Below are 21,759 nucleotides of genomic sequence, written 5' to 3' on the forward strand. Positions count from 1 at the left end.
GATTTCTCGTCGCATGCTAGACACTGCTAGACACCACAGCTGTCAGATAGCTCGTGCTCATCCCACGTGCTGTATTCTATGGCGGACTGGGACGGTATGTGGCAGTATCAGCAGGGTCACTATACTGGCCCTGCCCTAGCTCAGTAGTTGCAAGGGTGCCAGAACACAACTTAGTGCGCGTCCAACAGCGCGTCACAACAAGCCAAAACATATCGTATTAGGCAAGACATAAGCAACCGAGAGCCTGGTACATCAGTACAGCGCATGGCAATTGAAAGTCCGCCCCAGAGAAACGAGAGAAACAGCTCGAGGAGCTGTTTCTCGTTTTCTCGTTCGCGCTGAGATCCCAAGTCCGATGGCCGTTCGGCAGGGACCCCGAAAGGCTTCAGCGCACTGAGAAAATGAGCGAGAAACGCTTATTGAGTTCGACTATTTGTGGACCATTTCCGCGAGAGCATGTCGTGGACGAATGCCACAGTAATAGGGGAAGTCACGGTGCTCGTTTTAAGGACCGTTTTAGCCTGGAACACGAAATCCGTTTTAGCCTCGTTTCTGCAAAACGGCTCTGGAGCCGTTTTGCACAAATCGCGAACACGGTTTTCGTTTTAGCTCGGCATCTCTCGGCATTTCAGTCTTAGGTAAGCTCGGAGTCGCAAATCCTCTTGCCATATCTAGGCTTAACTGAAGCCTTGGAGAACTTATGTCCCCTCCCGAGGTCTAGTTTGTGCTGGGAAGTGACAGTGTCCTTCTGTAGTATATACCAAGTGTTGAAAACCATCTCAACTTAAAGAGTGCTGTACCTTAAAGAGGAATCACGGCTCTACATTGGCCTACAGTCAGTGGCTGTAAACGTTGTGTAAACGCGTGCTTGAATGAAGCGTTGAACGGCCCACAAAACGGATTTTATGTGGGGTGGTCACGGTTGATTTCGTTTTACGAGGCGTTTTAGAGGTCGACAACGAAATGCAAAACGGACGCTAAAACGGCCTTAAAACGCCAACCGTGACTTCCCCTAATACTAATAGCATCGTGAGAACCACGGCGCGACAAGCAAGCAGCCTGCTTCGTGTGGACGCGACGGTCCTACGCGCGTGTGCGGCGCCGGATTGCTCCTTCCCTTCCTCCTCGTTAACGAGCCTGCATTAGCATGGCCCCTCTGCCGTATTCCCTAAGTCCACATGTATGCGTCCTCTCCTCGCCCGACCTTGAATCCGTGCTCGCTTCAGCGTCATTGCCACCACTGCCGCAGGTACTGCAGTCATTCTCACCCCTACCCAACGGTGAGTAAGGTTGTTGATGAATGGACCCGTACTGTGCTCATATAACCACCCAGTGACGACTAGGACGACATCTCTCACTTCAGTAACCCATTCCTCCTTCACTATACGCTTCTCCGACTTGGTGGAGATAGAAGCCGGCTGCAAGGAGGACGAGGAAGTGAGGGCGTCGCGCACTCTGGACTGGATTGGCGCCCGGATAGCCAAGCGAAGTGCCAGATGGGTCGAGGATACAGAGAGAGTGCAGGCTGGCGAGAAAGTTGGCCGGACGCCATGGTGGGACGAACTGCGGAGGTGCGTGGAAGGGGACCATGTACCGTCCAGGATAGAGGGATGGAATCACCCTATTGCTGGTGAGTAGCTCCCTACGCCTTCTTGCAGGTCAAATGCTGAAGTCCTATGTCATATCCTCTTCTATAGTCATACTGGCGGTGTCCACTACGGCGCCCAATCCATTACAGGCTGTTACGGCCCTTCACTCCAGGCAACTCGAGCTACCCCCTTGGGTTGACTCAACCTATCTGAAATACACGCTTATAGTGCACCCGGAGAATTCCCCTCTGTCCGATGAAGAGTATGTCTTCCTTTCCGACGCAACTCTTCAGATCGTCGACTAAAAGGTTTCCGGTCATGCGCGTGACTTAGGGCAGGAGCTCTCTTCAATGCTGTAAAGAAGCAATACGGACTCCATGCCCACCTCCTACCTCTCTCCTTACCCTCACCTCCACCGCCAGCCATCCCAGTACCTGCCCCGCTGCCCCGACTACCACCCCCGCCGTCCCCCGAATCACTTTTGTCGCCACCACCTCCACCAGCAATGTTCAGCGCCCCTCCTACGCCGACTCCCGGTGCCATGGGAAGTAGCTTGAGCACGCAGATGATGAGCTTCGCATCCTCCATCGACGGCCCTGCCTCCGCTGAAGAGGAGAGAACAGGAAAGTCATCTGGCAACTCACTGAGAATGCACGAGAAAGATATCCAAATGACTGCGCGGTTCGTCCGGGAGTTCTTGCTCATGAGCGTAGTGCCCTTCATGGAGAAGTGTGCCATTGAGTGGAACGAGACTGTGCGTCGAGTCAGTTGCATTAACGCTTTTGCACGTATGTTGAGGCAATCAATTAGTATTCATCCACCCGACGCCTGCCATCGCGCCTCTTTTCTTCCACTCGCCGACTTTTCGGATCTTCGACCCCGTCATCATACACGCCAGGCCATGCTTCCACGCCCTCCACCTCATCTGTGACCTCCCGTACGTCCATAAGCTCAGTCACGAGTGGTGCCAATGGGAGCCAGGCCGGAGGACCCCCGCCAATGCACAGGAGATTGGCCGAATTCGCCACCATCCTCGGGGACATCAAGCTAGCAATCAGTGTCTGGGAGAGTCTACGGAAGGAAGGAAAAGGAGGATCGGTAAGCTATAATGTAAGGCATCCCTCGGACTGCTTGGGTTAACTTATGTGGGCCTAGGACATTCTTCCACTCCTTTTAGCGCCATCGCCAGCCTTAGCTCTTCATGCTTCACACGCCCTTAATACGCTACATCTGCCCTCCCCAGATCCTCCTGCTCATGCCCAGTTCCATGCTCTGACATACGCTGTGCGATGGACTATTGGCATCAATCCGCAAGATTTTCTGTCGAATACTCTTGAGGGAGAGCGATGGCTCGTCTCCACCGCAGGCTCTGTACGTCTTCCTTCCTGCTAGACCCATTTTACCTCTGCGCGATATGGGAAGCTGATCATGCTAAGGGTTGTTTCCTCCCACTAAGGCGGAAGAACCACACGCTGCCTTGCTTTTGGGTCATGCAGCACTCTTGAGTACGATGAAACGGGCGAAGCGAAGAGCTGCGCTTTGGTACCTATTTGCGGCTAATAGACTCGAAAAGTGTGGCGTGGTGAGCAAGTTGCATCATTGTCATGATAATACATCAGCTTATATGTGCAATCGGCTTCTCAGAGACCACTCACGATGTACTTCCTCCGGAAAGCGCACGCGCTCTACACAGCAGGCCCCGAGAAGAGCCTGTCTCCGTCTCTTTGGGATAGTGAAGATCGGAGTCCGACGGACTGGGTAGGCTTTCCTGACGTTAAGGCCGGGATCGAACATGCCCTTGGTCGACTGCTCTATACCACGGGCAATATTGAAGGGGCTATCGATTATTTCTTGGGATTGCTCAGAAGGCCATCCACTTGCTTCATCTCCCGCCAACCCCCGGTAATGACCAACGGTAAAGCAGCTGAGTCTGGCGTAGACCCTTCTGCTACAGACCGAATTTATCTAGAGGATTTCCGAGTGGCTTTTAAGGTGAGACTCCGCCTGTACGACTTTAGGCACCGATATAACTCAACCGCGATATGTCTCAAGCATTTCTTAGCTACTGGTGGCGATGATACTAGAATTGCTGGATGGAAATTACCCATTAAATTCTGCAATCCTAAGCAGACCAAGATCCGCCTGCCTAATCAAGGTGTTAATGGACTTGACAACGTCTGGGCAGATCGAGAAACAAAGTGGGAGACTTTCTGGAAGAGTAAAGGTGGTAGAAATCGATTAGAGGCGAGCGGCAAAGCAGCTGTGAACGGTAGGATTGATAAAACAACTGTGGTCCACTCAAGCTGATGCACTTTGTTCCAGAGACGTTTTGGGTCGATATTGAAGTCCAAAATCCTCTGGACGTGGAAGTAAATCTGTCGGATGTGACAGTGGTTGCTCAGGAACGTGTCTCGGCAGAGCTAGAGTCCCCTGTAGACATCTTAGAGGCCGAGGTCATCGACGATATCGTCCTTGCAGCCAACGAAACTCGCTCAGTAAGTGTCGCTACTACCACGTCCATATTCATTCTGATCTCGGTTCTGGCAGATCCCTCTGGCCGTGAAAGTGAACCGCCCTGCTTCGCTCGTCATTTCTGACGTCCGATACAAGTTCCTCTCGCTCCTCCCTGTCATGGACTCGTTGGCGTGTCGGGGTCGCCGACTGCACGAGACAGCGCTACAGCGACAGAGCAAAACCTATGCTCCTAATGCCTTCGTGACGGTCGACGTTGAGGATGCCGATCAGAGGCTACAAGGAAACTTCGTTGAGGATGGACGACTTGAAATGGCGCATGGAGAGTGCAAGCGCATGAAGCTATGGTTTTCGAATGCCGGGACTCGACCGATTGGAGAACTGTGGATGATATCTGGTGACGAAGATGAGCTGTGGGTGGAGACCCCAAATGACGCCGGTAAGTCGCAGAATGTCTACCGCCATTTGAGTGACCGCTTATACTTGCCATAGGATCGTCCTCCAAGCGGCCTGTCACGTCCGAGGTGATTTCGTCTAACAATTCTCTTCTTGCTGCGGAGCCCTTCCGCGTACCACTGGAATCCCTGACAAATTCGTCAAGCATACCACCAGGAGGAAACGTTGAACTGACCGTCATCTTCCATGCTGAGAAGGCTGCGAATGATGAGTTGTGTCTGCTCTTCGTTTTCCGAGAGGTAGGCGACCCCGTTCGCTCGTTCTGCCGTCAACCTGACCCTCCGCTTTAAGGGGAATGATCAACCTTTCCACTCTGCTCGCGTCTCACGACAATATGAGGTTAATCCATGTCTCAGAGCGACGGCGACCTCGCGCCCCAGCCGCTCACCTGATCATCTTTACTTGATCAATGTCGAGATTGAAAACGTCTCTTCCTGCGGGGATCTTCACTTGAGGCAGCTCACGACGCTGAGCCCTACATGGAAATGCTCCCCAATCGCAACCGAGCAGACTCTGTACGTACATCATTGGTTAGCAAATGATGTAAAGCCTAATGCGAGATAGTGGCTGTCTCCCCGTCAACCAGACAGCAAGATTCTACTTCGATGCCGACCGGTGGGAGGAGGGTAGCGCAGAGCAGACGTTACAATTCGTGCACAAGAAGCTCGGCGATATTTTGCACAGCCGAAGCATAGACCCGAGTAGTCCGCCCTCTATCCAATTATTCTGCAGGCATCTGTCTGATGTACGTCTATCAATTCTGGTGTAATATTACCTCCTGACATCATACGTTCCTAGGGTCACGCACACTCGGTGGAGGATACTCCTACACGTCACTTCGTCCACACTTCCCGACGCAAATTTATCAGCCGTGCAGTAGCGACGGAACACCCATATATTCCACCAGCTTCGCATCCTTACGTATTCCCCTTATACAACCCTGCTGCTCTGGACGTTGTCATCTTCTGGGAGATCCCATCCCAAGAAAGGTCTGGATACATATCAGTATCTGGGTTGCTGCTCGGTGCTGGCCACGCTGCCCTGAAGGAGCTCATTGAAGAAGCGCAGAACGCGAAGGTCAAGCGGAGTATGTACGCGGAGACCCAGCGTGAGCGGGAAGGAATATTGGAAGCCATCCGGACTAGTGAATGGAACGCCGAGATGAATCCTATCGTTGTGCGGGTGCAGGATGGACTCCGCGTAGAGCATGACTTCGCCAAGGGGTGAGTGTTTTGTGGAAATTGGATTCCGCACTTCACTCCTGACTAACTTCCGTACAGTGGACGCCTGGCGCCCATTACGTTCGTTCTGCGAAATTATTCACTGACACATCCCGCAAGATTCACTCTTCGGTTGGGACATGAGAAAAGGTCTTCTTATCCTTCGTAGGTTGTCGGAGCTCTAGAACTTCATTATGATAGTAACATCTCGTCTCCGATAGGAATTTGCTCCCTGCTCAGTACTCTGGACGCTTGTCACATCGAGGGAGGTTGGAACCTTCTCAGCAAATCGAGGTCCAAGCGAAGATGTGGATAACACGCCCAGGTGCATATGCTTTGATTGGGTGGCAGGCAGAGACGCAGGTCGAAGAGATTCCACTCACAGGACAGGAGGCACCTGAGGCTCACTCCAGACGGATTCGACACCGTTATATCCAAGGCCCACCGCTGGCCGATAGGTCTTGCATTGTTGTATCTAATGTACAGTCTGGATAATGTGTACAGTACCGATTACGGGGAACATTCTACATGAATAGCAGATCCAAGAGGTTGCTTTACAAGGAACGGCGCAGTCTGGCACATGGAACTCGAGACTTGAAGCTTGAAGCTTGAAGTGTGGCCTTGCCCGAAACCCACGCATCTATAGTGGAAGGCGTCAATAAGTATATGAACGTTGCATTTACAGTCAAGACAAGATATCAGAGGTGCAATATGTTTTGGCTGTTTGCTTGTGCCTTTCATCAACGCATGAAGCTATGACTGGGGCGGCAAAGCTCTCATCTTGGAGACATAGCAGGAAGGATACTCACCTAACATGAATCCCTACCGTCCATTCAGAGGAAAGCTTAAGCCAGCACCAGAACGCGTCGATGAAAGACCTCGATTTTTTTGTAGCGTTGCCTTATATAGGGCTCGCGGAGTCTAAATAACGTACCTGCCAATTATAGGCGACCGGCTACCCACGTCTCTAAGTTGCCGGCCGCAAGCATGGATCACCTGCGGTCCAATAAATCCAGTGCCTGCCTTGGGCGGTCTCGGTATTGCTGTAACCTGGTTTTCTTAGAGCAGAGATGTCTTCGACCACCGTGACCATTGTGGAGGTGCGAGCGAAACCAATCAACCCGCTGCTCGCCTCGTACTTGGCGCAATTGGCGCTACACCCTCTGAGGACGAAGGCATTCACCACCGGTGAGTTAGAAACGCATGTACCGTCCGTTCTAACTCTATAACATCGCTTGCGGCTTGTAGCCACATTATGTTTCCTCCAGGAGGTGCTCGCAACGCATTTTGCTGGCGTACCAGCCAAGAAACCGAGCCCCGATGCGCCCCTCTACCACCAGCTCCTGGCACGCTCGCAGATTGACACGAAAGCGCTGAAGATGGCGGTGTACGGTTTCTTCATCTCGGCGCCCATGGGCCACTACCTCGTCGGTGCCCTGCAGAAGGCGTTCGCAGGCAAGACCTCTACCGCTGCCAAGATCGGGCAAATCCTTGCGAACAACCTTCTGGTCGCGCCCATACAGGCTTCAGGTGACTGCCTCAGCAATCCGTAGCCAAGTTAACTATTGATCCGCGCTTGAATGTCCAGTGTACCTTGCAAGCATGGCCGTCATCAACGGCGCGAAGACTAAGGAGGAGGTTGTGAAGACCGTGAAGAGCGGTTTCATGGCCGTCATGAGGGTACGTGGCCACGGCTGCTGTATCACATCTGCTATGCCCTTACAATGATGACTCACAAGATGACTTGGATCACTTCACCACTGACGCTGGTGTTCGCGCAACAATTCCTATCCCCCGAGCTCTGGGTCCCCTTCTTCAACATTGTCGGATTTGTCCTAGGGGTACGCAAGGAGTCCGGTTGCATTTGTCTATATATTATTGACCCATCTCCCTTAGACCTACTTCAACACCAAAGTGAAGCAGATTCGCCTCGCAGCGGAGAAGAAAAAGGACAAGGACCCCAAGGACGCGTAATTCGGCACACGCTGACTATATGTTTCTGGACGGATTGTTGTAAAACATCGTTGTATCTTACGCTCGGACTTAGTCTATCAATCCAGATTTCTTCTCGCTGGACTTGGAGCGTCAGGCGCGCTGCCCAGAAAGTCATCGTTGTCGATAGCGTCATAAAACGTGGTAGGTATGATGAGTACTGTACGATAGCGTCTGCACCGATGTCCGGCATATGCAATGGAAAGCAACTCTAACTCAAGCGAGAAAACCATCCAAAATCAAATAATCCAGATAGACTAAGCACAAGGCGAACATAATTTATTCATCGGGCCTTGACCCTGTAACAGCACAATATCAGGGACGGTGCTAAGCACAGAAGCGGGATAACAACGTACCAGGCCTTAACGTAGTCGGCGAACGACACCATGCAGATAGTTTGCCAGACACCCAAACCGATACGAGGGGTGACACCGCGGTACAGGCCCTTGATACCGTTTTGCTTGTAGATGTAAGACAACGTGTTCATGATTGTCAGCTTCTCCGGACGGTTGGGGGACGCAGCCGACTTTGCCATAGATTGCATCTACACGCCGCAGACATCAAACATGCGCGCAGCGGATATACGCGTAAGGCCACGTACCTCCACTCGGACGACCTCGATGGGCTGGTTCCAAGTAGCCAGCGCACCACCGATAGAGGACGCCAGGATCTTATCAAGCGCACCGAGCTTCTCGTCTTCCCGCTTTCCCCGAGATTTCCGGATCATGTTCTCCGCCAACCGTGCAAAGCCCATGCTACGCACGATTCAATGTGAGGAAATGCAGCTGCCGTAAGGAAGGACGCCGACGCTTACCGTGAACCCCAGTTGGTACATTGCCGGACAGCAACGGCGTTGACACCCTTGTTCACGCCACGCAGACCTTCTTTCCGGAAGATATCCATAAAGACTGTGAATGTCGATGCGGGTTTGATGCCGGACTCTGCCTGCTTGTGTCGAGTGATCTCGACCGTCTTCATGCATGTTGTGAAACCTGGTTTGAGGTAATACAATCAGGGATGCACGGATAGAAGGGAGGCGCCACGTCAATGCTTTGAGTTTACGTACCCATAGTTGCATATGCCTGGGCAATACCACCGCCCATACCACCGAGTAAACCCCCGATGGAGGGGTCTAACCCAGCTGACGTGGTAGCAGTCTCGATTTCAGACGCAGTGAACAGTAGGACCGCCCCCTTAGTAGAGGCCTCAATCCACGCCTATACATGTGACACAGGTCATCATGGATACAGACAACGAGCCATATACCGCATACGAACCCATGGAATGAGACCCTGGTAGAACCCGCTGACCCCACCACGGGCCCATATTGAGCTCAACGCCTGAACCATTGATTGCGACCGGTTGGCAGCCATCTGGGTCTTGATAACCTCTAGTGGTTGGCCTAGTGTTGTGACCTATATGCTCAAGTTTAGGGATGCCGTGGTCTGTTGGGATGCACCAATGCCAACTTGCCTCCTACAAACGCATCGTCAGCAAGTCATGAGCAACGTAACACAACTATGCACGCACAAACTAGCATTCCAAATCATCAGCAGCACTGAGATTAGCGATCATTCTCGCAACAAGCCATGTAGAATGTACCATGTTCATGATAGCCCCTACGACCCCGCACTTCAGCATACATTCACGTGCGCTTGCCACCGACGCGTCGAACACTCACCGACAGCGATGTTGGACCAGTTGATGCCCTTCTGGCCTGGTTCTTTTGTGATAGCCATTGCACAACGCTGTCGTCGACGTGTAGAGGGGACGGGGGGATGGAAACGGCGAGAGCGGTGGGACGAGAGACGGTGAAACGGATATAATGGGGGTCGTACAAGCGTCGGACTTCGCCGCGCGCGCGCTGATTGGACCTGTCTCGGGCAAATGGAGGCCCAATCAATCCCCACTCAATAAAGCATATTCGGTGTGGTAATTACTACGGGTGGAGCTCCCAAGTAAGGGAATTTTGATGGATTTAAGCGACCCCATTGGCCCCACGCTGTGGTAATTACCACAGCGAATATGCTCTAATCAGAGCCCATTCGGCATTCCGACATGGTTCCCCTCCGGGCCCTCCCAGCGGCCGCAGTTCCCTTATGGTATATCATAAACGACCACAAATACTCAGTCCACAACGTCCTCCGAAGGGTACCGGACTCGTACTTTATCGGTGCTATGTCTCAGTGCCATCGACCCCGCAAGTTGTCCGTGATTGCTGTCCGACTCTCGGCTAATAACTGTTTCGGACCCGGACTGCCCGTCCATACTTTCACAGTCGGACAGAGCTGGAACATGCCATTCTTTATGTGGGTCGAGACATAAAGCAGGAGCATGCTCCCGAGGCGAAAGAAGTTGGTGGGGAATAGAGGTGCCCTTATAGGACAAACTTGGGATATCTGCCGATCGCGACACTGTCATCCAAACATTTTGACTGTCGATCCTTGCCGCTTACATCGTGCATGACGGTACCGGTTGCTTCGATTGAGATTACAGCTTCATTTCCTTAAATACCGTAGCTTGCACAGTCTTCACTGAGAGGCCGAGGCTGGAGGAGATCACAATCATCAGCAGCAGTCTGATCAAGAGTTTCATTAGGAACGCGACGGGTAAGAACAAATTATACGCAGCAGCGCACTACGTATGAGGAAATGGGTAAGGGGTATGATAAAATGAGGGTACCGGTTATTACAACGACGTCTCGAGCTGAGGTTTGCATAGTGATCACAACTATAGTATGGATATTTGCGATGAACGTTAACAGCGACAATATGTTCCAGATAACGGGAAAGGACGCAACAACAGAGAATAAGGAAAGCAAAGTCAGGGGTCTTGACCAGAACTTGAAGAGCATGGGGGTATCGAGACAGCAGGGGTGTGCGTGTTGGACATGCCGTATCCGCGTGTTTTCGTCGCGCTGACGCGACGAGGCCCTCTTCACTGGGATGCGGTTTCCTTTGCTCGTACCAGCTCGGTAAGATGATCCACGTCTTCCTTCAATCTGTGTTACGCGAGGAGGTCAGAATAAGAAAAGGTCCATCGACGAATTGAATAATTTAGGGAACCAAGCGAATTAAACGGGTAGATAAGAAATGTAACGTGGAGATAAGAGAGTGTCCATGAAATGAGTGTGATGAATCAATAGTTAAGGAGAGAATTGTTTCAAAGGAGTCCGTAGACCACGCTCAGCGCGATTATTCCTCCCAAAAAGCTCTTTAGTCCAAAGAGTTTGACATACCGAGTAATCTGATCCTGACTCTCCTCCTGGTCTTGCTCCAGATACTGGATCTCCATCGCCTTCCTCGCGACCTCTTGCTGCAACTCGTCAGCCCTTGCCTGAGCCATCTCCAGCTCTTCGCGGAGGGCCTTCATTGCCCTACCATGCTCCGCCTGGAGATCATTGAGTTTCAGGGTATGCGCCTCGTGCATCTTCTGTAACTCATCCTTCGTAACGCTCGGCGTGCGAGCGTGCCCATTGCTGTGACGGGTAGGCGATGTGACAGGTCCCGCGGCCATCTGGGCCTTTACTGTAGCCAGCTCCCCTTCGACGTCAGATAACCTGGAGAGCAAGTCGGCCTTCTCCTTCAGCAGAGCGTTCACCTCCTCTTCGTGAGATGCGCGGAGCTTCATGACCTCCTCCGCTCTGGTCTTGGCGGCTTCCTCCAACTCCCTGATGTGGTTGGTAGACATCTCAGAGATCGACTCCCTGGTGACGTTGAGAACGTCAGACAGCGCAGCAAGGTCATCCTTCGTAACCGCGAGCTCCTTCGTCAGCCGCTCGATCTCGGCTGCTTGCTCAGGGGACGATAAGGCAATTGACGACGCGGCACTGCGCGCTTCCTCAAGCTGCGCCTTCAGGGACTCCACTTCTGGAGCCGCGGACACCAAGGCAGCCTTTGCCTTCGCCAGATCATCCTGAGTAGCCTTCAGCTCCAGTTGCAAGCTAGTAATCTGCTTCTCCAAGGTCTTCACTTGCGACTCGAGGGCAGCTTCATGTTCAGCCTTCAAGCCCTCAATAGTCGTCTGGTGGGCCTCCCGAAGTTGCTCGATAGTAGCCTGAGACTCAGCACGTAGAGCTTGGAGATCTTGGGAGTGGGCCGAGCCAGCTTCAGACTAATAAGGTGTAACGATGAGCAAGGTAATAGTATAAACAGGTCAAGCAATCGACTTACCTTGGCACGCTCGAACGCCTCCTGAAGTAATTGATCATGTTCCGCCTTCACGGCATCGACCTTCGAGTTGTAAACAGCCTCTTGACCCTGTAGCACTGGGTTACTACTCTGCCATGGCAACCCTAAGCGGTCACTTACCTCTAACTCGGTCTTCACCCGAGCCAGCTCTTCCGAAAGCTCATTTTGCTTGTCCAAGTGAGCCTTCTCCGCTTCCTCGAGCTTCCGTGCATGCTCCTCGGCAGCGGCCTGAGCTTCCGCCTTGGCCTGTTCGTGAGCGGCCTGAGCCCGCGCCAATTCTTCACTGAGAGCTTCAAGCTGAGCGGCAAGTTTCGCCTGCTCCTCGCTAGCAGCCTGGAGGGCTTCGGTGCGGAGTCTCTCGGCATCACCTAGTTTCTGCGAGTGCTCCTCCTCCCTGGCCTTCGCCTCCTCGATTGCTTGCTGCGTAGCGGCAGAGGCTTGCTCTACTTGCTGCTGCAAAGCCTGGATGCGTGTGAGGGACTCAGCGCGCTCGTCTTCGGCTTTGTCCTGGATCTCCTTAAGCTCCAAAATCTCGATCTCAAGCTCCGAAAGTTTGGTCGCACTCTCCTCCTTCTCGGCCTTCAGCTCTTCAACCTCCGCTCCCAATGCATCCGCCCGAGCGGCCTTGTCCTCGAGCTCACGAATGCGAGCTTGAGCCTCCTCTAAGGCTTCAGCATGCACCTTCGTTAACGCCTCGGACTCGGCTTGAATAGCATCAAGGTCTGCCTTGGCCTTTTCAAGGGCAGCGTGTTCGACGGACGCAGCCGCTGCGGCCTCTGCATTAGCAGATTCATTCGCAGCTCGGAGGGTGTCCAGGTTCTCTTTCGCTGCCGCGACTTCTGCCTGTAAGGCCTCGATCTGGGACTGGAGATTCTCCACCAGGACATTCTGCGTGGCAGCAGCGGCCTTGGCAGCAGCAAGCTTCCAGACACAAGTGCTATTAGCGATACCCGCATCAACGTATGGAACCGAAACTCACTTCTTCATGGACAGCCTCGAGCTTAGCGGTACTGTCACCTTGATCTTGCAGGGCAGCCAGACTAGCCTTCACTTCCACCAACTCCTGCTCGGCCTTCGTCTTGGCCGCTTGCAGCTCGTCAACAGTCTGCTGTTTAGATGCGGCATCGGCCAGAGCAGCGTCCAGAGAAGACTTCAACTGCGAGGCTTCTGACTCGAGGCTCGAGATAGCGTCAAGCTTGGACTTAAGAGCAGCTTCGACTTCCTTAAGCTAAAGCACGACGTCAGACTCGTTCAGTCTATAGCGATACAATAACATGCCTTGTTCTGCAACTCCACGGTTTTCCCATCCTCCTTGATATCCTTCAAGGATGAAATTGAAGGAGATGCACCGACCCGTGCTGCCCGGATGGATGCAGAGGATGGTGGCCGGGAGGAGGTAGCTGGAAGACTCGGCCTTGTGCTTGCCTGTCGTTTGGGAGCAACAACATCGGACACGGAGGCGCGAGGACGAGGAGTAGTGCCCGGGGCCGTCGCCCTAGACTCTGCAGGGGAGACAACGGAGGGTCGTCCAGAGGCTGGCCGTGTGGCGGTAGTCGTTGGCTTCGCCGAGGTTGAGGATGCCAACGAAGCCCGAGTTGTAGAGGGGGCGGCAGGCTTAGGCGCGTTGGGACCGACGGACTGCCTGCGCTGCGGAGCCGCGGTACTGGATCTGGTCGTGGAAGGCGGCGGCATAGTACCTTTCGTAGCAACTGAACCACTGGTAGACTTCTTAAGCGTCGATGTCGCTCCCGTTGGGGGTTTCGCTGTCGCAGTGGAGGTAGCGGTAGAGGGCTTAGAGACGGTGGGCGGAGAAGCCTTCACGGCACCCGAACCAAAAGTCCCGGAGTTGATGATCTGGCAGGACGTGCGCCGCACGTTGTATCACCGATATGACACGCACTCAAGCGGGCTGGCAGACGCACCTTCTTAACCAAAGGCGTGGAAGCACCCTTCCCTGTAGCCGGCTTGGTCGGGCTCACAGGTGCCTTAGTTGTAGTCTTCGTCTTGGTAGGGCTCTTAGGCACGGGTGCTGGCGTCTCCTCTTTCTTATCACTATCAGCAGGAGCAGGCTCTGGTTCGACCGCTGCCACGGCGGCTGATGAGTCGTCTGGCTGCGTGGCCTCAGGCTGTTCGGGCTTCACTTCAGCGCCATCTTGCTGCGGCTCGTCAACCGACACGCCATTAGCAGGCAATTCCAGGGCTTCAGCTTCAGCTTCGACCGTACTGGATGCCTCATGTTCGCCATCGACTGCAGGCTCCGGATTAGATGAATTAGCTTCGGTTTGATCTGATTCAGCGACCTCTTGATCTTTCATGTCCTCCGCGGGCAGGATTCCATTCGGTTCTACCTCAGCCATAAGTCAAGTCAGGAGCAGGGGTATCGGTAAAGGAAAGACAGGTCAGCACCGCTGCCGGAGTCGAAAATCTCAGGGAACAACGCTGGCCGGAGAGATCCCAAGACGCGTAGGACGCGTCTTGACGCCGGACCAAACCGAGCCTAATTATTGCCTTGTTAGGCCACAACCCACGCCACAATGCGCCAGGCGTAAATTACTTTTCTTCCGTTGATTTCATATTCACGGCGCATACAATGAAGAGGTGCCATTCTACGATCTCTAGAGCACGACAATTCCGGTTGTAAAAGACGCCGACGATACTCCTCTACATTGCGTACAAATTCAAACCATTCACGGCGGGCTCATTCAGATTGTGGTGGTTGTAGGTTAACACCGCAACCTAGAGGTACAATCAGCATCATGCATCGTATCTCGGATATAGTCAGCCACGTACTCCTCCGGGTTCAACGTTAAAATGAGTGCCTGCGGATAAAGTCAATCGCTAACCAGCAATAATGCCGGTAGCTCACGCACCGAGAGACAGAGGGAAGTTCACCCATCGAGTTAGCAGGATGCGGTTGAAATGGCCATGGGCAACGATCAAAACGTCACGAGTACCGACTCCTTCTTCGTAATATTTCCTATGGTACTCCCGAACCTGGCGACGGTATGGTATTAGCGGTATGCTCGCACAAGTGGAGAAGGACTCGCCCTCTCGATAACTCCATCAACCCGATGCCCTATGTCTTCTGTGCTCTCACCGCCTGGACATCTGACATGACATATGTAAAAGAAATCACTATGACTTGAGCGATAGGCACACACACCCGTGCCTCCATATGTTCCAATTGGGATCTTTCTCGTGGATCTCCGAGCTCAACATCCCTTCGTAATCACCATAATCCCACTCTCGAACCTCTTCGGTGAAAATATGACTAGGAAGATTGTCTAGGTGGTCGAAGAGGAGGTGGAAGGTCTTGTGAGCTCTCTGTCTCGGGGATACGAGCACCTGACAGAGATTCTTTGGATCGATGAGCTCTTCGCTGGGATATGAGTTGATGCGGAAGACATGGATTACTTGACAGACTTACTGCCATCGCCCACTATTTTCTCTCGTTTGTCTAGTATTTGCTGTTCGCCTCTCGCCGTGAGGGGGATGTCCGTCCGACCCGTCTTGTAGCGCCAGGGTATTGAATTTCCGACCGTCAGTGGACGTTGAACGAACTCACATGTCGTCTAGGGATGCCCTCCCGCGTTCAGTGGATGATAAGGACCTCGGGAGAGACACATACCCATTCAGAGACCATTCAGTTTCCCCTATTTGAACTCGGCATGTAAGCCAAGTGAACCGTCCACAACACAGTTGCTTACCGTGTCGAATTAGCAATAGACGGGGCACCGGTCGTTGAGACATCGTTGACAATGGGTTGGACGCGGAAGGAGTGGCAGGGAAGAGACGCGTATATAACCAAGAGTATTATTATTCATGTTGGCGGACAGACTGATAAAGATCTGACGGTGCAGGGGCACGATGATCTCATCCTGGCCCGGAAATAGTGTCGGACCTGCCACGGTCTCCGTCAGACAACCGTCAGAAGCAGTGCAATACTCACGGAGACGTCCTCGGACACCTCCCGGACATCGTCTCTGCCGCCTCCTCTTGCCTTTTCGGGATCGTATACTTGTGCGCTGTTCCTCAGCACGCCGTCAAAGGTCGGCCGCCCTTCGCCATGTTCGACGAATGTAAGCAATCTATTGCTAGTGCAGCTACTCGTGACTCATCTTTGCTTTGAAATCATCTGTAAATAGTCGTTGAACACGCTGCTGCGCCCAACGGGGGACTTGGCCATGGCGCGTCCGCCCTTCCGCAAGTCCAGTATGAGGGATTTGAGCCTTCGCCTTACGAACGAGATGACTTTCGAGAAGAGTTCGAAGAGGCGGCCTTGGGGGTGAGTCTCCCGAACTCGCTGCACGTCTCTTGAGTGACAGAGCAAATCCAAAGGAAGAGACCGACCCTGCCGCTGCTGCAGGCCCTGTATTCGAGCTTGGGCGGGTCCAATACACCTTACCAGCACCATTAGTTTCCATGGCAGTATCCTCGGACGTCCTCGCCATGGCTTTGGCATCAAATACCATCGTCCTCATTGCCCTCGCCCATGCCGATCAAGTCATGAAGATCCAAATTCCTCGGAAGACCAATGAGATGTCCGTATCCAAGATATTCATGGACCCTTCCGGCCGACACATCATAGTAACGTCTCCGCAAGGAGAGAACTGGTATCTATACCGGACTTGGAAGAAGCCCCGGCAACTGAAGGGTTTCAAGATGGTCATTGAGAGCATAGCCTGGAATAAAGCTGCCCTGCTCTCGTCTCATTCGACGTCGACGCGGGAGATGCTCATCGGTGCGAGAAATGGCACAATATACGAAGCTGTTCTTGACGCAGAAGAGGACTTCTTCAAGTCTCAGGAACGGTATTTGCAGTCGCTATTCTCTCTGCCCGAGCGGCATCCGGTCACTGGCATCAAGTTTGACTTGTTTCCGGCCTCTGATCCAAGACGAGCATTGGTTATCGTTACTACGCCTTCTCGAATATACCAGTTCGTCGGGGTCCCGGATAGACGGACTGAGGAGGGAGGGCGGATCTTCTCCAACTTGTTCGCGAGCTACAGAGATGTTGCACCAAGTCGGTATATCAGTACCCATAAGCGCGTGAATCTGATTGCTGACTTCGAGAAGCCATTTTTGAGATTCCTGGCGGTTTAGACCATTCAGAACTCCATGTCTATACTCCTGACGCCGAGCAAGTCTTATCGCTGCCCAAGACTATGGCATGGATGGCCTGTGAGCTTACATCTACCTACAACAATCTTTCAATTACTCAGCAGATATACCTATGTAGCTCTCGGAATCTACCATGGCACTCTGAACTTCGAGTCAACGTCAGACAACTTGATTGACAATGCTCAGATGCTCCCGTATCCGTCCCTGTCTGGTCTTTCCCCTCAAGAGTGGCCCAAATCAATAGCTCTAACAGAGTTCCATTTCCTCCTCCTCTACAAGGACCGGGTGGCGGCCATCTGTAACCTGGATGAGAAGCTGTCATACGAAGAGATGCTGCCTTTGGTCAGTGCGACCTATAATGCCCAAGGATATCTTAGTGATCTGTTCCCTAGAAACCAAACGAGGAGGTGAAGGGACTGGCTGCAGACCCTGTACGTAAGACGTACTGGGTATACACCGACCAGTCTCTATTCGAACTGGTGGTTGGCAACGAAGACCGGGATGTCTGGAAGGTCTATCTAGAGAGAGGTCAATATGATCTGTCCCTACGGTATGCGAAGGTATATCGCTCTGTAACATTGTACCTCTGCTGCCCACGAACTCGTTTCTAGACAGCACGACAAAGGGATCGGGTCTTGTCAGCGCATGCCAATGCCTTATTCAACGAAGGAAGGTACTTCCAAGCTGCACAAGCTTACTCCCAGTGCTCTGCCAGCTTCGAAGAGGTCACTCTCAGATTCCTAGACGCGGGTGAACGCGATGCCTTACGGGCCTATCTCATTTCGCGCCTAGAAAAGACCCGGAAAGGCGTAAGTGGAACCAACAATTCTAGCAGAGCACAAGTCTGACGTTTTAATGATCTTTAGGAACTGACGCAACGCATGATCCTGGCGACCTGGCTCGTTGAGTTCTACCTCAGCAAATGTAACGAGCTCGACGACGTCGTCGCTTCGGAGTCTGTCTCGCACGACGTGGAGAACTTGGAGACAGAAAGGAAGATAGTAGAGGAGGATCTGAAGAACTTCTTTGTGACATACAAGGTATATTTGCAGGATTGTAGGATACTGCGGTTGACCCCAACTAAACTCTTGTAGGCTAACTTGGACCCCCAAACCGTCTATGATCTTATTCAAGGCCATGGGCGTACTGACATGTATATATACTATGCGACTACCATTGGCGACTACGACCGAGTGATAGAACACTGGATCCTTGAGGAAGAGTGGATCAAGGCTATAGATGTCTTGAACCGGCAGGTGTGCTTACTCAGTCATCAGCACATCTATTTCGGGGCCATTGACTCCTCTTCAGACAGATCTCGAATTGTATTATCGGTTTAGTCCTGTCCTTGTTCGGCACGCTCCGAAAGACACAGTAGAATCGTGGCTTCGACAGCCTGCCCTGGAACCTTTGCGGCTTGTACCTGCTCTCCTGCGACTCCAGCATCTCCCTCGCGACCCGCTCGTTGGGAACCAGGCTATCCGGTATCTCAATCATGTCATTTTCGAACAGCAGAACACGTCCTCCATCATTCACAATCTCCTGATCACGTTCTACGCAGCTCCCTCTCCTTCATTACAGCCTTCTCCAGACGAAGATGGCCCTCTACTGAAATTCCTGTCTAATGCACCCACGGATCCTATGACCGGCAAACCCTACTATGACCTGGATTATGCCTTGCGACTATGCAAGCAGGCCAATCGTATCCAACCATGCGTGCACATCTACTCTAAGATGGGTCTATGGGAGAATAGCGTCGATCTGGCGCTTGCTAAGGGAGACCTGGAGCTTGCTCAGATCAACGCGGACATGCCTGACAATGACCTGCAACTGAGGAAGAAACTGTGGCTCAAGATTGCCAAGTACGTCGTTCAAGACCAAAAGGACATCAAAACGTAAGTACTCAGTCAGTTCTGGTGTTCACCTTCTCATTTCATGGCATGTCGTAGGGCTATGCGCTTCCTGGAGAACACTGACCTTCTGAAGGTCGAGGATATCTTGCCATTCTTCCCAGATTTCGTTGTCATCGACGACTTCAAGGACGAGATATGCAATGCTCTGGAGGGTTATGCAGCCCACATCGAGACCTTGAAAGGCGAGATGGACGAAGCAACCCGCAACGCAGAAGCCATCAAACAGGACATCGCCGCGCTGAGGAACCGGTTTGTCACCCTGGATGCGGGAGAATGCTGTTCGACATGCGGCCAGCTCTTGTTCACAAGACAGTTTTACGTCTTCCCGTGTCAGCATACTTTCCATGCCGATTGTCTCATTGGTCTGGTGCGTTACATGTCGTTCAGTGTATACCCGCACCACCTGACAAACTATCACCGAGCACAGGCTAAAGAATACCTTCCCGCGCATGCCTTGCGCCGCATCTTAGCCCTTCAGAATGAGCTGATGAAGAACACGCAGAAGTCGGTCGATCGATCCACAATCACCACTCCGACTGTGGTTTCTCCAGGCGGACAAGGGCCTCGACAACCACTTTCGCAGCGCACACTGCTATCTGCTAATTTCACCAATCTAACAAACCCGCTACAAAACGGTACAAGAACGGCCAATGCCATTGGCAGGAATCTACTTTCCGCTGGTGATCGCCTGCGGGATCTGATCGTACCCGACGCTCTGGCTTCCGTTGTTTCCGCGCCTGGCTGGATACCCGGTATGGGGGGGAAGAAGACGGAGACCGAAAAGGACGGGGGCAAGAAGACGGAGAAGCTGCGAGCTGAGTTGGACGAAGTGCTAGCGAGCAGCTGTCCGCTCTGCGAGAGCGTGGTAGTTGGCTTGGATAAGCCTTTCGTGAAGGAGGGCGAGATGGATTCCAGCTGGGAACTGTAGGTGCCCTTGATGTGTCGGACTGCTTAGGATATCCCCAAAAAATGATTGTAATACCCAACATGAGTGCTGCAGAGCATCATCGTTGATGACCACAGACACGGAAAAGCCGAGAGTATCAATGACTGATTTTCTTCGTCCTCCCGGCTCTGCGGCGTAATCTCGCAGCCTTGCGAGCTCCCATCTATACCGAACGCGGAATGGTTGGTTGTGTGAGCCGAGTTGCAAAACAAGGACGGCGTACCTTCGCCTTTAGGTCCTCTGCTCTTTGCCTCTCCTCGGCCATCTTCTTCCTTTCCTGGGTTATCTCTCGTCTCCTATCAGGGCACAACAAGGGCATCAGACAGGTGCCCATCAAATATGTTGGGAGCACACTGACCGAGCAATCTCTGCCTGCTTCTCTTCTTTCAATTCCGCCTGCAGCTTTTTCATGGCCTGCTCTCTCTTAGCCTTCTCCATCCGGTCTTCCCATTTCTTGGTCTTCACTCCGTCGGGCAGGGTCGAGCGCCTGTGGGTGGTCAAGTGGTTAGCAGCGAGTCGCAGGATCGAATGAAGGATGTCACATACACGATGGCCGTTTTGCGGGACTTCCAAGGCTTACCCGACGCACGACCGTTGGCGGAGGGGGCAACAGGTATAACGGTCTGTTCAGAGGACAGGCCCGTGTTGTTCGAGGCGGTTGTTTGAGTGTCCGACATCCTGCACGCCTACAATGAAGAAAGCCCCTGGGAGGAGTGTAGCAGGACAGTCTCTCGAAATTGACCGATTTGGAGTATGATTCTCACGACCGCTTATCCTACGTGAAGTGGATGTCGATGTCCGTGAAGAGTTCGGAAGCTCCTTCATGTATGCCTCTCGTAGATAGTGGACGCCCACAGGTGGGAAGTAATGCTACAGCCGCTTGCAGATCGATAGGCCGTCACTTCAGAAAGTCACGTATAGTCGGAGTGTGTCGGACATGGTGCCAGGGACGTCCCAGAAATGAAAAAGAAGTCCAAGTGGTCTGATATTGGGGCCTGGGGGACTTTAATTTCCCTCTCCGGCATGGTCCGACTGTAAATGATTTTCGAGAAATGGGCCCATCGAACTGCAAACGGCTGTAATAAGACGGTTGTAGTCCAAATACATCAACGATTGATTGAGACAGAAGTAGTAACGTTCGACATTTCTATGAATCCCGACATATCACATAGTATGCTCGGGAGGGAGAAGATGATGTGGTGCGACTGTCAATATACACAGACTGTTCACTTGTCATGATTGATTCAAACAGATGTGGCAAGATGACAGGCGAACGTGAGAGGACTACAACCCGCACAACTGTATTCCAGAATGTACGCCGAGTCAACCGACCGTACAAGGGAACTATATTGAGCTAGTGGATGGAGCCTGGACCAACCTTGGGATGTCCGTAGTCACGACACGGCTCCGAAACGATGAGAAAAGCGCTTCATCGAAGGACTCTAATTCCGGCACTATATCACTGCTAGGCTATTGTGACCTGCAAGCAACATATCGGTAACCGCCACGTTGAGTCCTCGTCAAAAGCCCCCTTGAACTTTATCAAGGGTTCGCCACGGCCTGTCAGTCAGGGAAACTGTCGTGGATTCTCTACCTGATATGCTCGGTGAGCAGAAAGTCTGCCACACCAGAATTCCGTTGCTGGGATGCAACGTGGTGGATCTCTTTCTGATTCTCGATGCAGATACCCCTGTCAGCGAGACAAGGTACATAGCTTGGAAAGGGGCGGGCCAATGGGCACTGGCTCACAGCTGGGCGCTCGACGACGCCACTTGACCATTTATGGGGGATGCGATGGATGATCGAGGCGCACACACAAGTTAGTGATTGGCCTGTACTGCGTGGTGCAGAAACTAGGCT

The 21,759-nt window shown here is 52.7% G+C and overlaps 7 protein-coding genes across 7 annotated transcripts; 3 read left to right on the plus strand and 4 right to left on the minus strand.

Annotated features, from left to right (window-relative positions):
* Window positions 1-1,085: 1,085 nt before the first annotated feature.
* GLOTRDRAFT_135205 (uncharacterized protein) lies at window positions 1,086-6,299 on the plus strand. Its single transcript, XM_007862735.1, has 17 exons — window positions 1,086-1,280; window positions 1,334-1,630; window positions 1,698-1,851; window positions 1,923-2,343; window positions 2,400-2,687; window positions 2,745-2,960; window positions 3,046-3,171; window positions 3,234-3,581; window positions 3,642-3,858; window positions 3,912-4,084; window positions 4,137-4,500; window positions 4,554-4,756; window positions 4,809-5,032; window positions 5,082-5,262; window positions 5,316-5,740; window positions 5,798-5,902; window positions 5,959-6,299. Exons 1-17 carry the CDS (start codon window positions 1,148-1,150, stop codon window positions 6,230-6,232), a joined length of 4,149 nt encoding a protein of 1,382 aa, XP_007860926.1. The 5' UTR covers window positions 1,086-1,147; the 3' UTR covers window positions 6,233-6,299.
* A 435-nt stretch (window positions 6,300-6,734) lies between these two features.
* GLOTRDRAFT_68255 (uncharacterized protein) lies at window positions 6,735-7,813 on the plus strand. Its single transcript, XM_007862736.1, has 5 exons — window positions 6,735-6,925; window positions 6,986-7,267; window positions 7,326-7,417; window positions 7,477-7,578; window positions 7,634-7,813. The coding sequence occupies exons 1-5, from the start codon at window positions 6,808-6,810 to the stop codon at window positions 7,709-7,711; spliced, it is 672 nt and encodes a 223-aa protein (XP_007860927.1). The 5' UTR covers window positions 6,735-6,807; the 3' UTR covers window positions 7,712-7,813.
* Window positions 7,814-7,816: 3 nt separating this feature from the next.
* On the minus strand, window positions 7,817-9,561 carry GLOTRDRAFT_108997 (mitochondrial carrier). Its single transcript, XM_007862737.1, is given in 9 exon segments — window positions 7,817-8,028; window positions 8,086-8,273; window positions 8,331-8,484; window positions 8,544-8,721; window positions 8,796-8,946; window positions 9,007-9,146; window positions 9,313-9,316; window positions 9,332-9,348; window positions 9,411-9,561. 9 exon segments carry the CDS (start codon window positions 9,466-9,468, stop codon window positions 8,013-8,015), a joined length of 906 nt encoding a protein of 301 aa, XP_007860928.1. The 5' UTR covers window positions 9,469-9,561; the 3' UTR covers window positions 7,817-8,012.
* Window positions 9,562-10,302: 741 nt separating this feature from the next.
* On the minus strand, window positions 10,303-14,374 carry GLOTRDRAFT_52801 (uncharacterized protein). The gene is made up of 7 exons (XM_007862173.1): window positions 13,842-14,374; window positions 13,198-13,773; window positions 12,899-13,147; window positions 12,040-12,840; window positions 11,902-11,988; window positions 10,968-11,842; window positions 10,303-10,730 (listed from the first exon to the last, which is right to left on the minus strand). The coding sequence occupies exons 1-7, from the start codon at window positions 14,274-14,276 to the stop codon at window positions 10,667-10,669; spliced, it is 3,087 nt and encodes a 1,028-aa protein (XP_007860364.1). The 5' UTR covers window positions 14,277-14,374; the 3' UTR covers window positions 10,303-10,666.
* A 103-nt stretch (window positions 14,375-14,477) lies between these two features.
* GLOTRDRAFT_113145 (phosphoglycerate mutase-like protein) lies at window positions 14,478-15,705 on the minus strand. The gene is made up of 9 exons (XM_007862738.1): window positions 15,627-15,705; window positions 15,548-15,572; window positions 15,485-15,491; window positions 15,347-15,428; window positions 15,083-15,293; window positions 14,967-15,027; window positions 14,790-14,913; window positions 14,710-14,738; window positions 14,478-14,655 (listed from the first exon to the last, which is right to left on the minus strand). Exons 1-9 carry the CDS (start codon window positions 15,667-15,669, stop codon window positions 14,581-14,583), a joined length of 657 nt encoding a protein of 218 aa, XP_007860929.1. The 5' UTR covers window positions 15,670-15,705; the 3' UTR covers window positions 14,478-14,580.
* A 280-nt stretch (window positions 15,706-15,985) lies between these two features.
* Window positions 15,986-19,881, plus strand: GLOTRDRAFT_102290 (uncharacterized protein; the record flags this gene model as incomplete). The annotated part of the gene is made up of 12 exons (XM_007862739.1): window positions 15,986-15,998; window positions 16,065-16,204; window positions 16,258-16,942; window positions 16,996-17,100; window positions 17,159-17,382; window positions 17,433-17,600; window positions 17,652-17,849; window positions 17,907-18,080; window positions 18,135-18,296; window positions 18,352-18,902; window positions 18,990-19,320; window positions 19,381-19,881. 12 exons carry the CDS (start codon window positions 15,986-15,988, stop codon window positions 19,879-19,881), a joined length of 3,252 nt encoding a protein of 1,083 aa, XP_007860930.1.
* GLOTRDRAFT_135211 (uncharacterized protein) lies at window positions 19,499-20,779 on the minus strand. Its single transcript, XM_007862740.1, has 4 exons — window positions 20,446-20,779; window positions 20,258-20,386; window positions 20,123-20,195; window positions 19,499-20,062 (listed from the first exon to the last, which is right to left on the minus strand). The coding sequence occupies exons 1-4, from the start codon at window positions 20,574-20,576 to the stop codon at window positions 19,997-19,999; spliced, it is 399 nt and encodes a 132-aa protein (XP_007860931.1). The 5' UTR covers window positions 20,577-20,779; the 3' UTR covers window positions 19,499-19,996.
* Between the last annotated feature and the right edge of the window lie 980 nt (window positions 20,780-21,759).

This window comes from Gloeophyllum trabeum (assembly GCF_000344685.1).
Source record: "Gloeophyllum trabeum ATCC 11539 unplaced genomic scaffold GLOTRscaffold_00001, whole genome shotgun sequence".
NCBI lineage: Eukaryota > Fungi > Basidiomycota > Agaricomycetes > Gloeophyllales > Gloeophyllaceae > Gloeophyllum > Gloeophyllum trabeum.

What these genes read in the sequence shown, in the direction of transcription:
- GLOTRDRAFT_135205 (XM_007862735.1), top strand. Translation starts at nt 1,148, where the DNA reads ATGGCCCCTCTGCCGTATTCCCTAAGTCCACATGTATGCGTCCTCTCC. An exon ending in ATCGCAACCGAGCAGACTCT is followed by an intron (nt 5,033 to 5,081) that starts GTACGTACATCA and finishes AATGCGAGATAG; the next exon opens with TGGCTGTCTCCCCGTCAACC. An exon ending in AAAAGGTCTTCTTATCCTTC is followed by an intron (nt 5,903 to 5,958) that starts GTAGGTTGTCGG and finishes CGTCTCCGATAG; the next exon opens with GAATTTGCTCCCTGCTCAGT.
- GLOTRDRAFT_68255 (XM_007862736.1), top strand. Translation starts at nt 6,808, where the DNA reads ATGTCTTCGACCACCGTGACCATTGTGGAGGTGCGAGCGAAACCAATC. An exon ending in GACGAAGGCATTCACCACCG is followed by an intron (nt 6,926 to 6,985) that starts GTGAGTTAGAAA and finishes TGCGGCTTGTAG; the next exon opens with CCACATTATGTTTCCTCCAG. An exon ending in CGCGCCCATACAGGCTTCAG is followed by an intron (nt 7,268 to 7,325) that starts GTGACTGCCTCA and finishes TTGAATGTCCAG; the next exon opens with TGTACCTTGCAAGCATGGCC.
- GLOTRDRAFT_108997 (XM_007862737.1), bottom strand. Translation starts at nt 9,468, where the DNA reads ATGGCTATCACAAAAGAACCAGGCCAGAAGGGCATCAACTGGTCCAAC. An exon ending in ACCAGGGTCTCATTCCATGG is followed by an intron (nt 8,947 to 9,006) that starts GTTCGTATGCGG and finishes TCACATGTATAG; the next exon opens with GCGTGGATTGAGGCCTCTAC. An exon ending in CCAGGCATATGCAACTATGG is followed by an intron (nt 8,722 to 8,795) that starts GTACGTAAACTC and finishes ACCTCAAACCAG; the next exon opens with GTTTCACAACATGCATGAAG.
- GLOTRDRAFT_52801 (XM_007862173.1), bottom strand. Translation starts at nt 14,276, where the DNA reads ATGGCTGAGGTAGAACCGAATGGAATCCTGCCCGCGGAGGACATGAAA. An exon ending in CCACGCCTTTGGTTAAGAAG is followed by an intron (nt 13,774 to 13,841) that starts GTGCGTCTGCCA and finishes ACGTCCTGCCAG; the next exon opens with ATCATCAACTCCGGGACTTT. An exon ending in AGGCGTTCGAGCGTGCCAAG is followed by an intron (nt 11,843 to 11,901) that starts GTAAGTCGATTG and finishes ACACCTTATTAG; the next exon opens with TCTGAAGCTGGCTCGGCCCA.
- GLOTRDRAFT_113145 (XM_007862738.1), bottom strand. Translation starts at nt 15,669, where the DNA reads ATGTCTCAACGACCGGTGCCCCGTCTATTGCTAATTCGACACG. An exon ending in TCTATTGCTAATTCGACACG is followed by an intron (nt 15,573 to 15,626) that starts GTAAGCAACTGT and finishes GAGTTCAAATAG; the next exon opens with GGGAAACTGAATGGTCTCTG. An exon ending in TTAACGTTGAACCCGGAGGA is followed by an intron (nt 14,656 to 14,709) that starts GTACGTGGCTGA and finishes TTGTACCTCTAG; the next exon opens with GTTGCGGTGTTAACCTACAA.
- GLOTRDRAFT_135211 (XM_007862740.1), bottom strand. Translation starts at nt 20,576, where the DNA reads ATGTCGGACACTCAAACAACCGCCTCGAACAACACGGGCCTGTCCTCT. An exon ending in TCCCGCAAAACGGCCATCGT is followed by an intron (nt 20,387 to 20,445) that starts GTATGTGACATC and finishes GACCACCCACAG; the next exon opens with GCGCTCGACCCTGCCCGACG. An exon ending in CAGAGGACCTAAAGGCGAAG is followed by an intron (nt 20,063 to 20,122) that starts GTACGCCGTCCT and finishes CGTTCGGTATAG; the next exon opens with ATGGGAGCTCGCAAGGCTGC.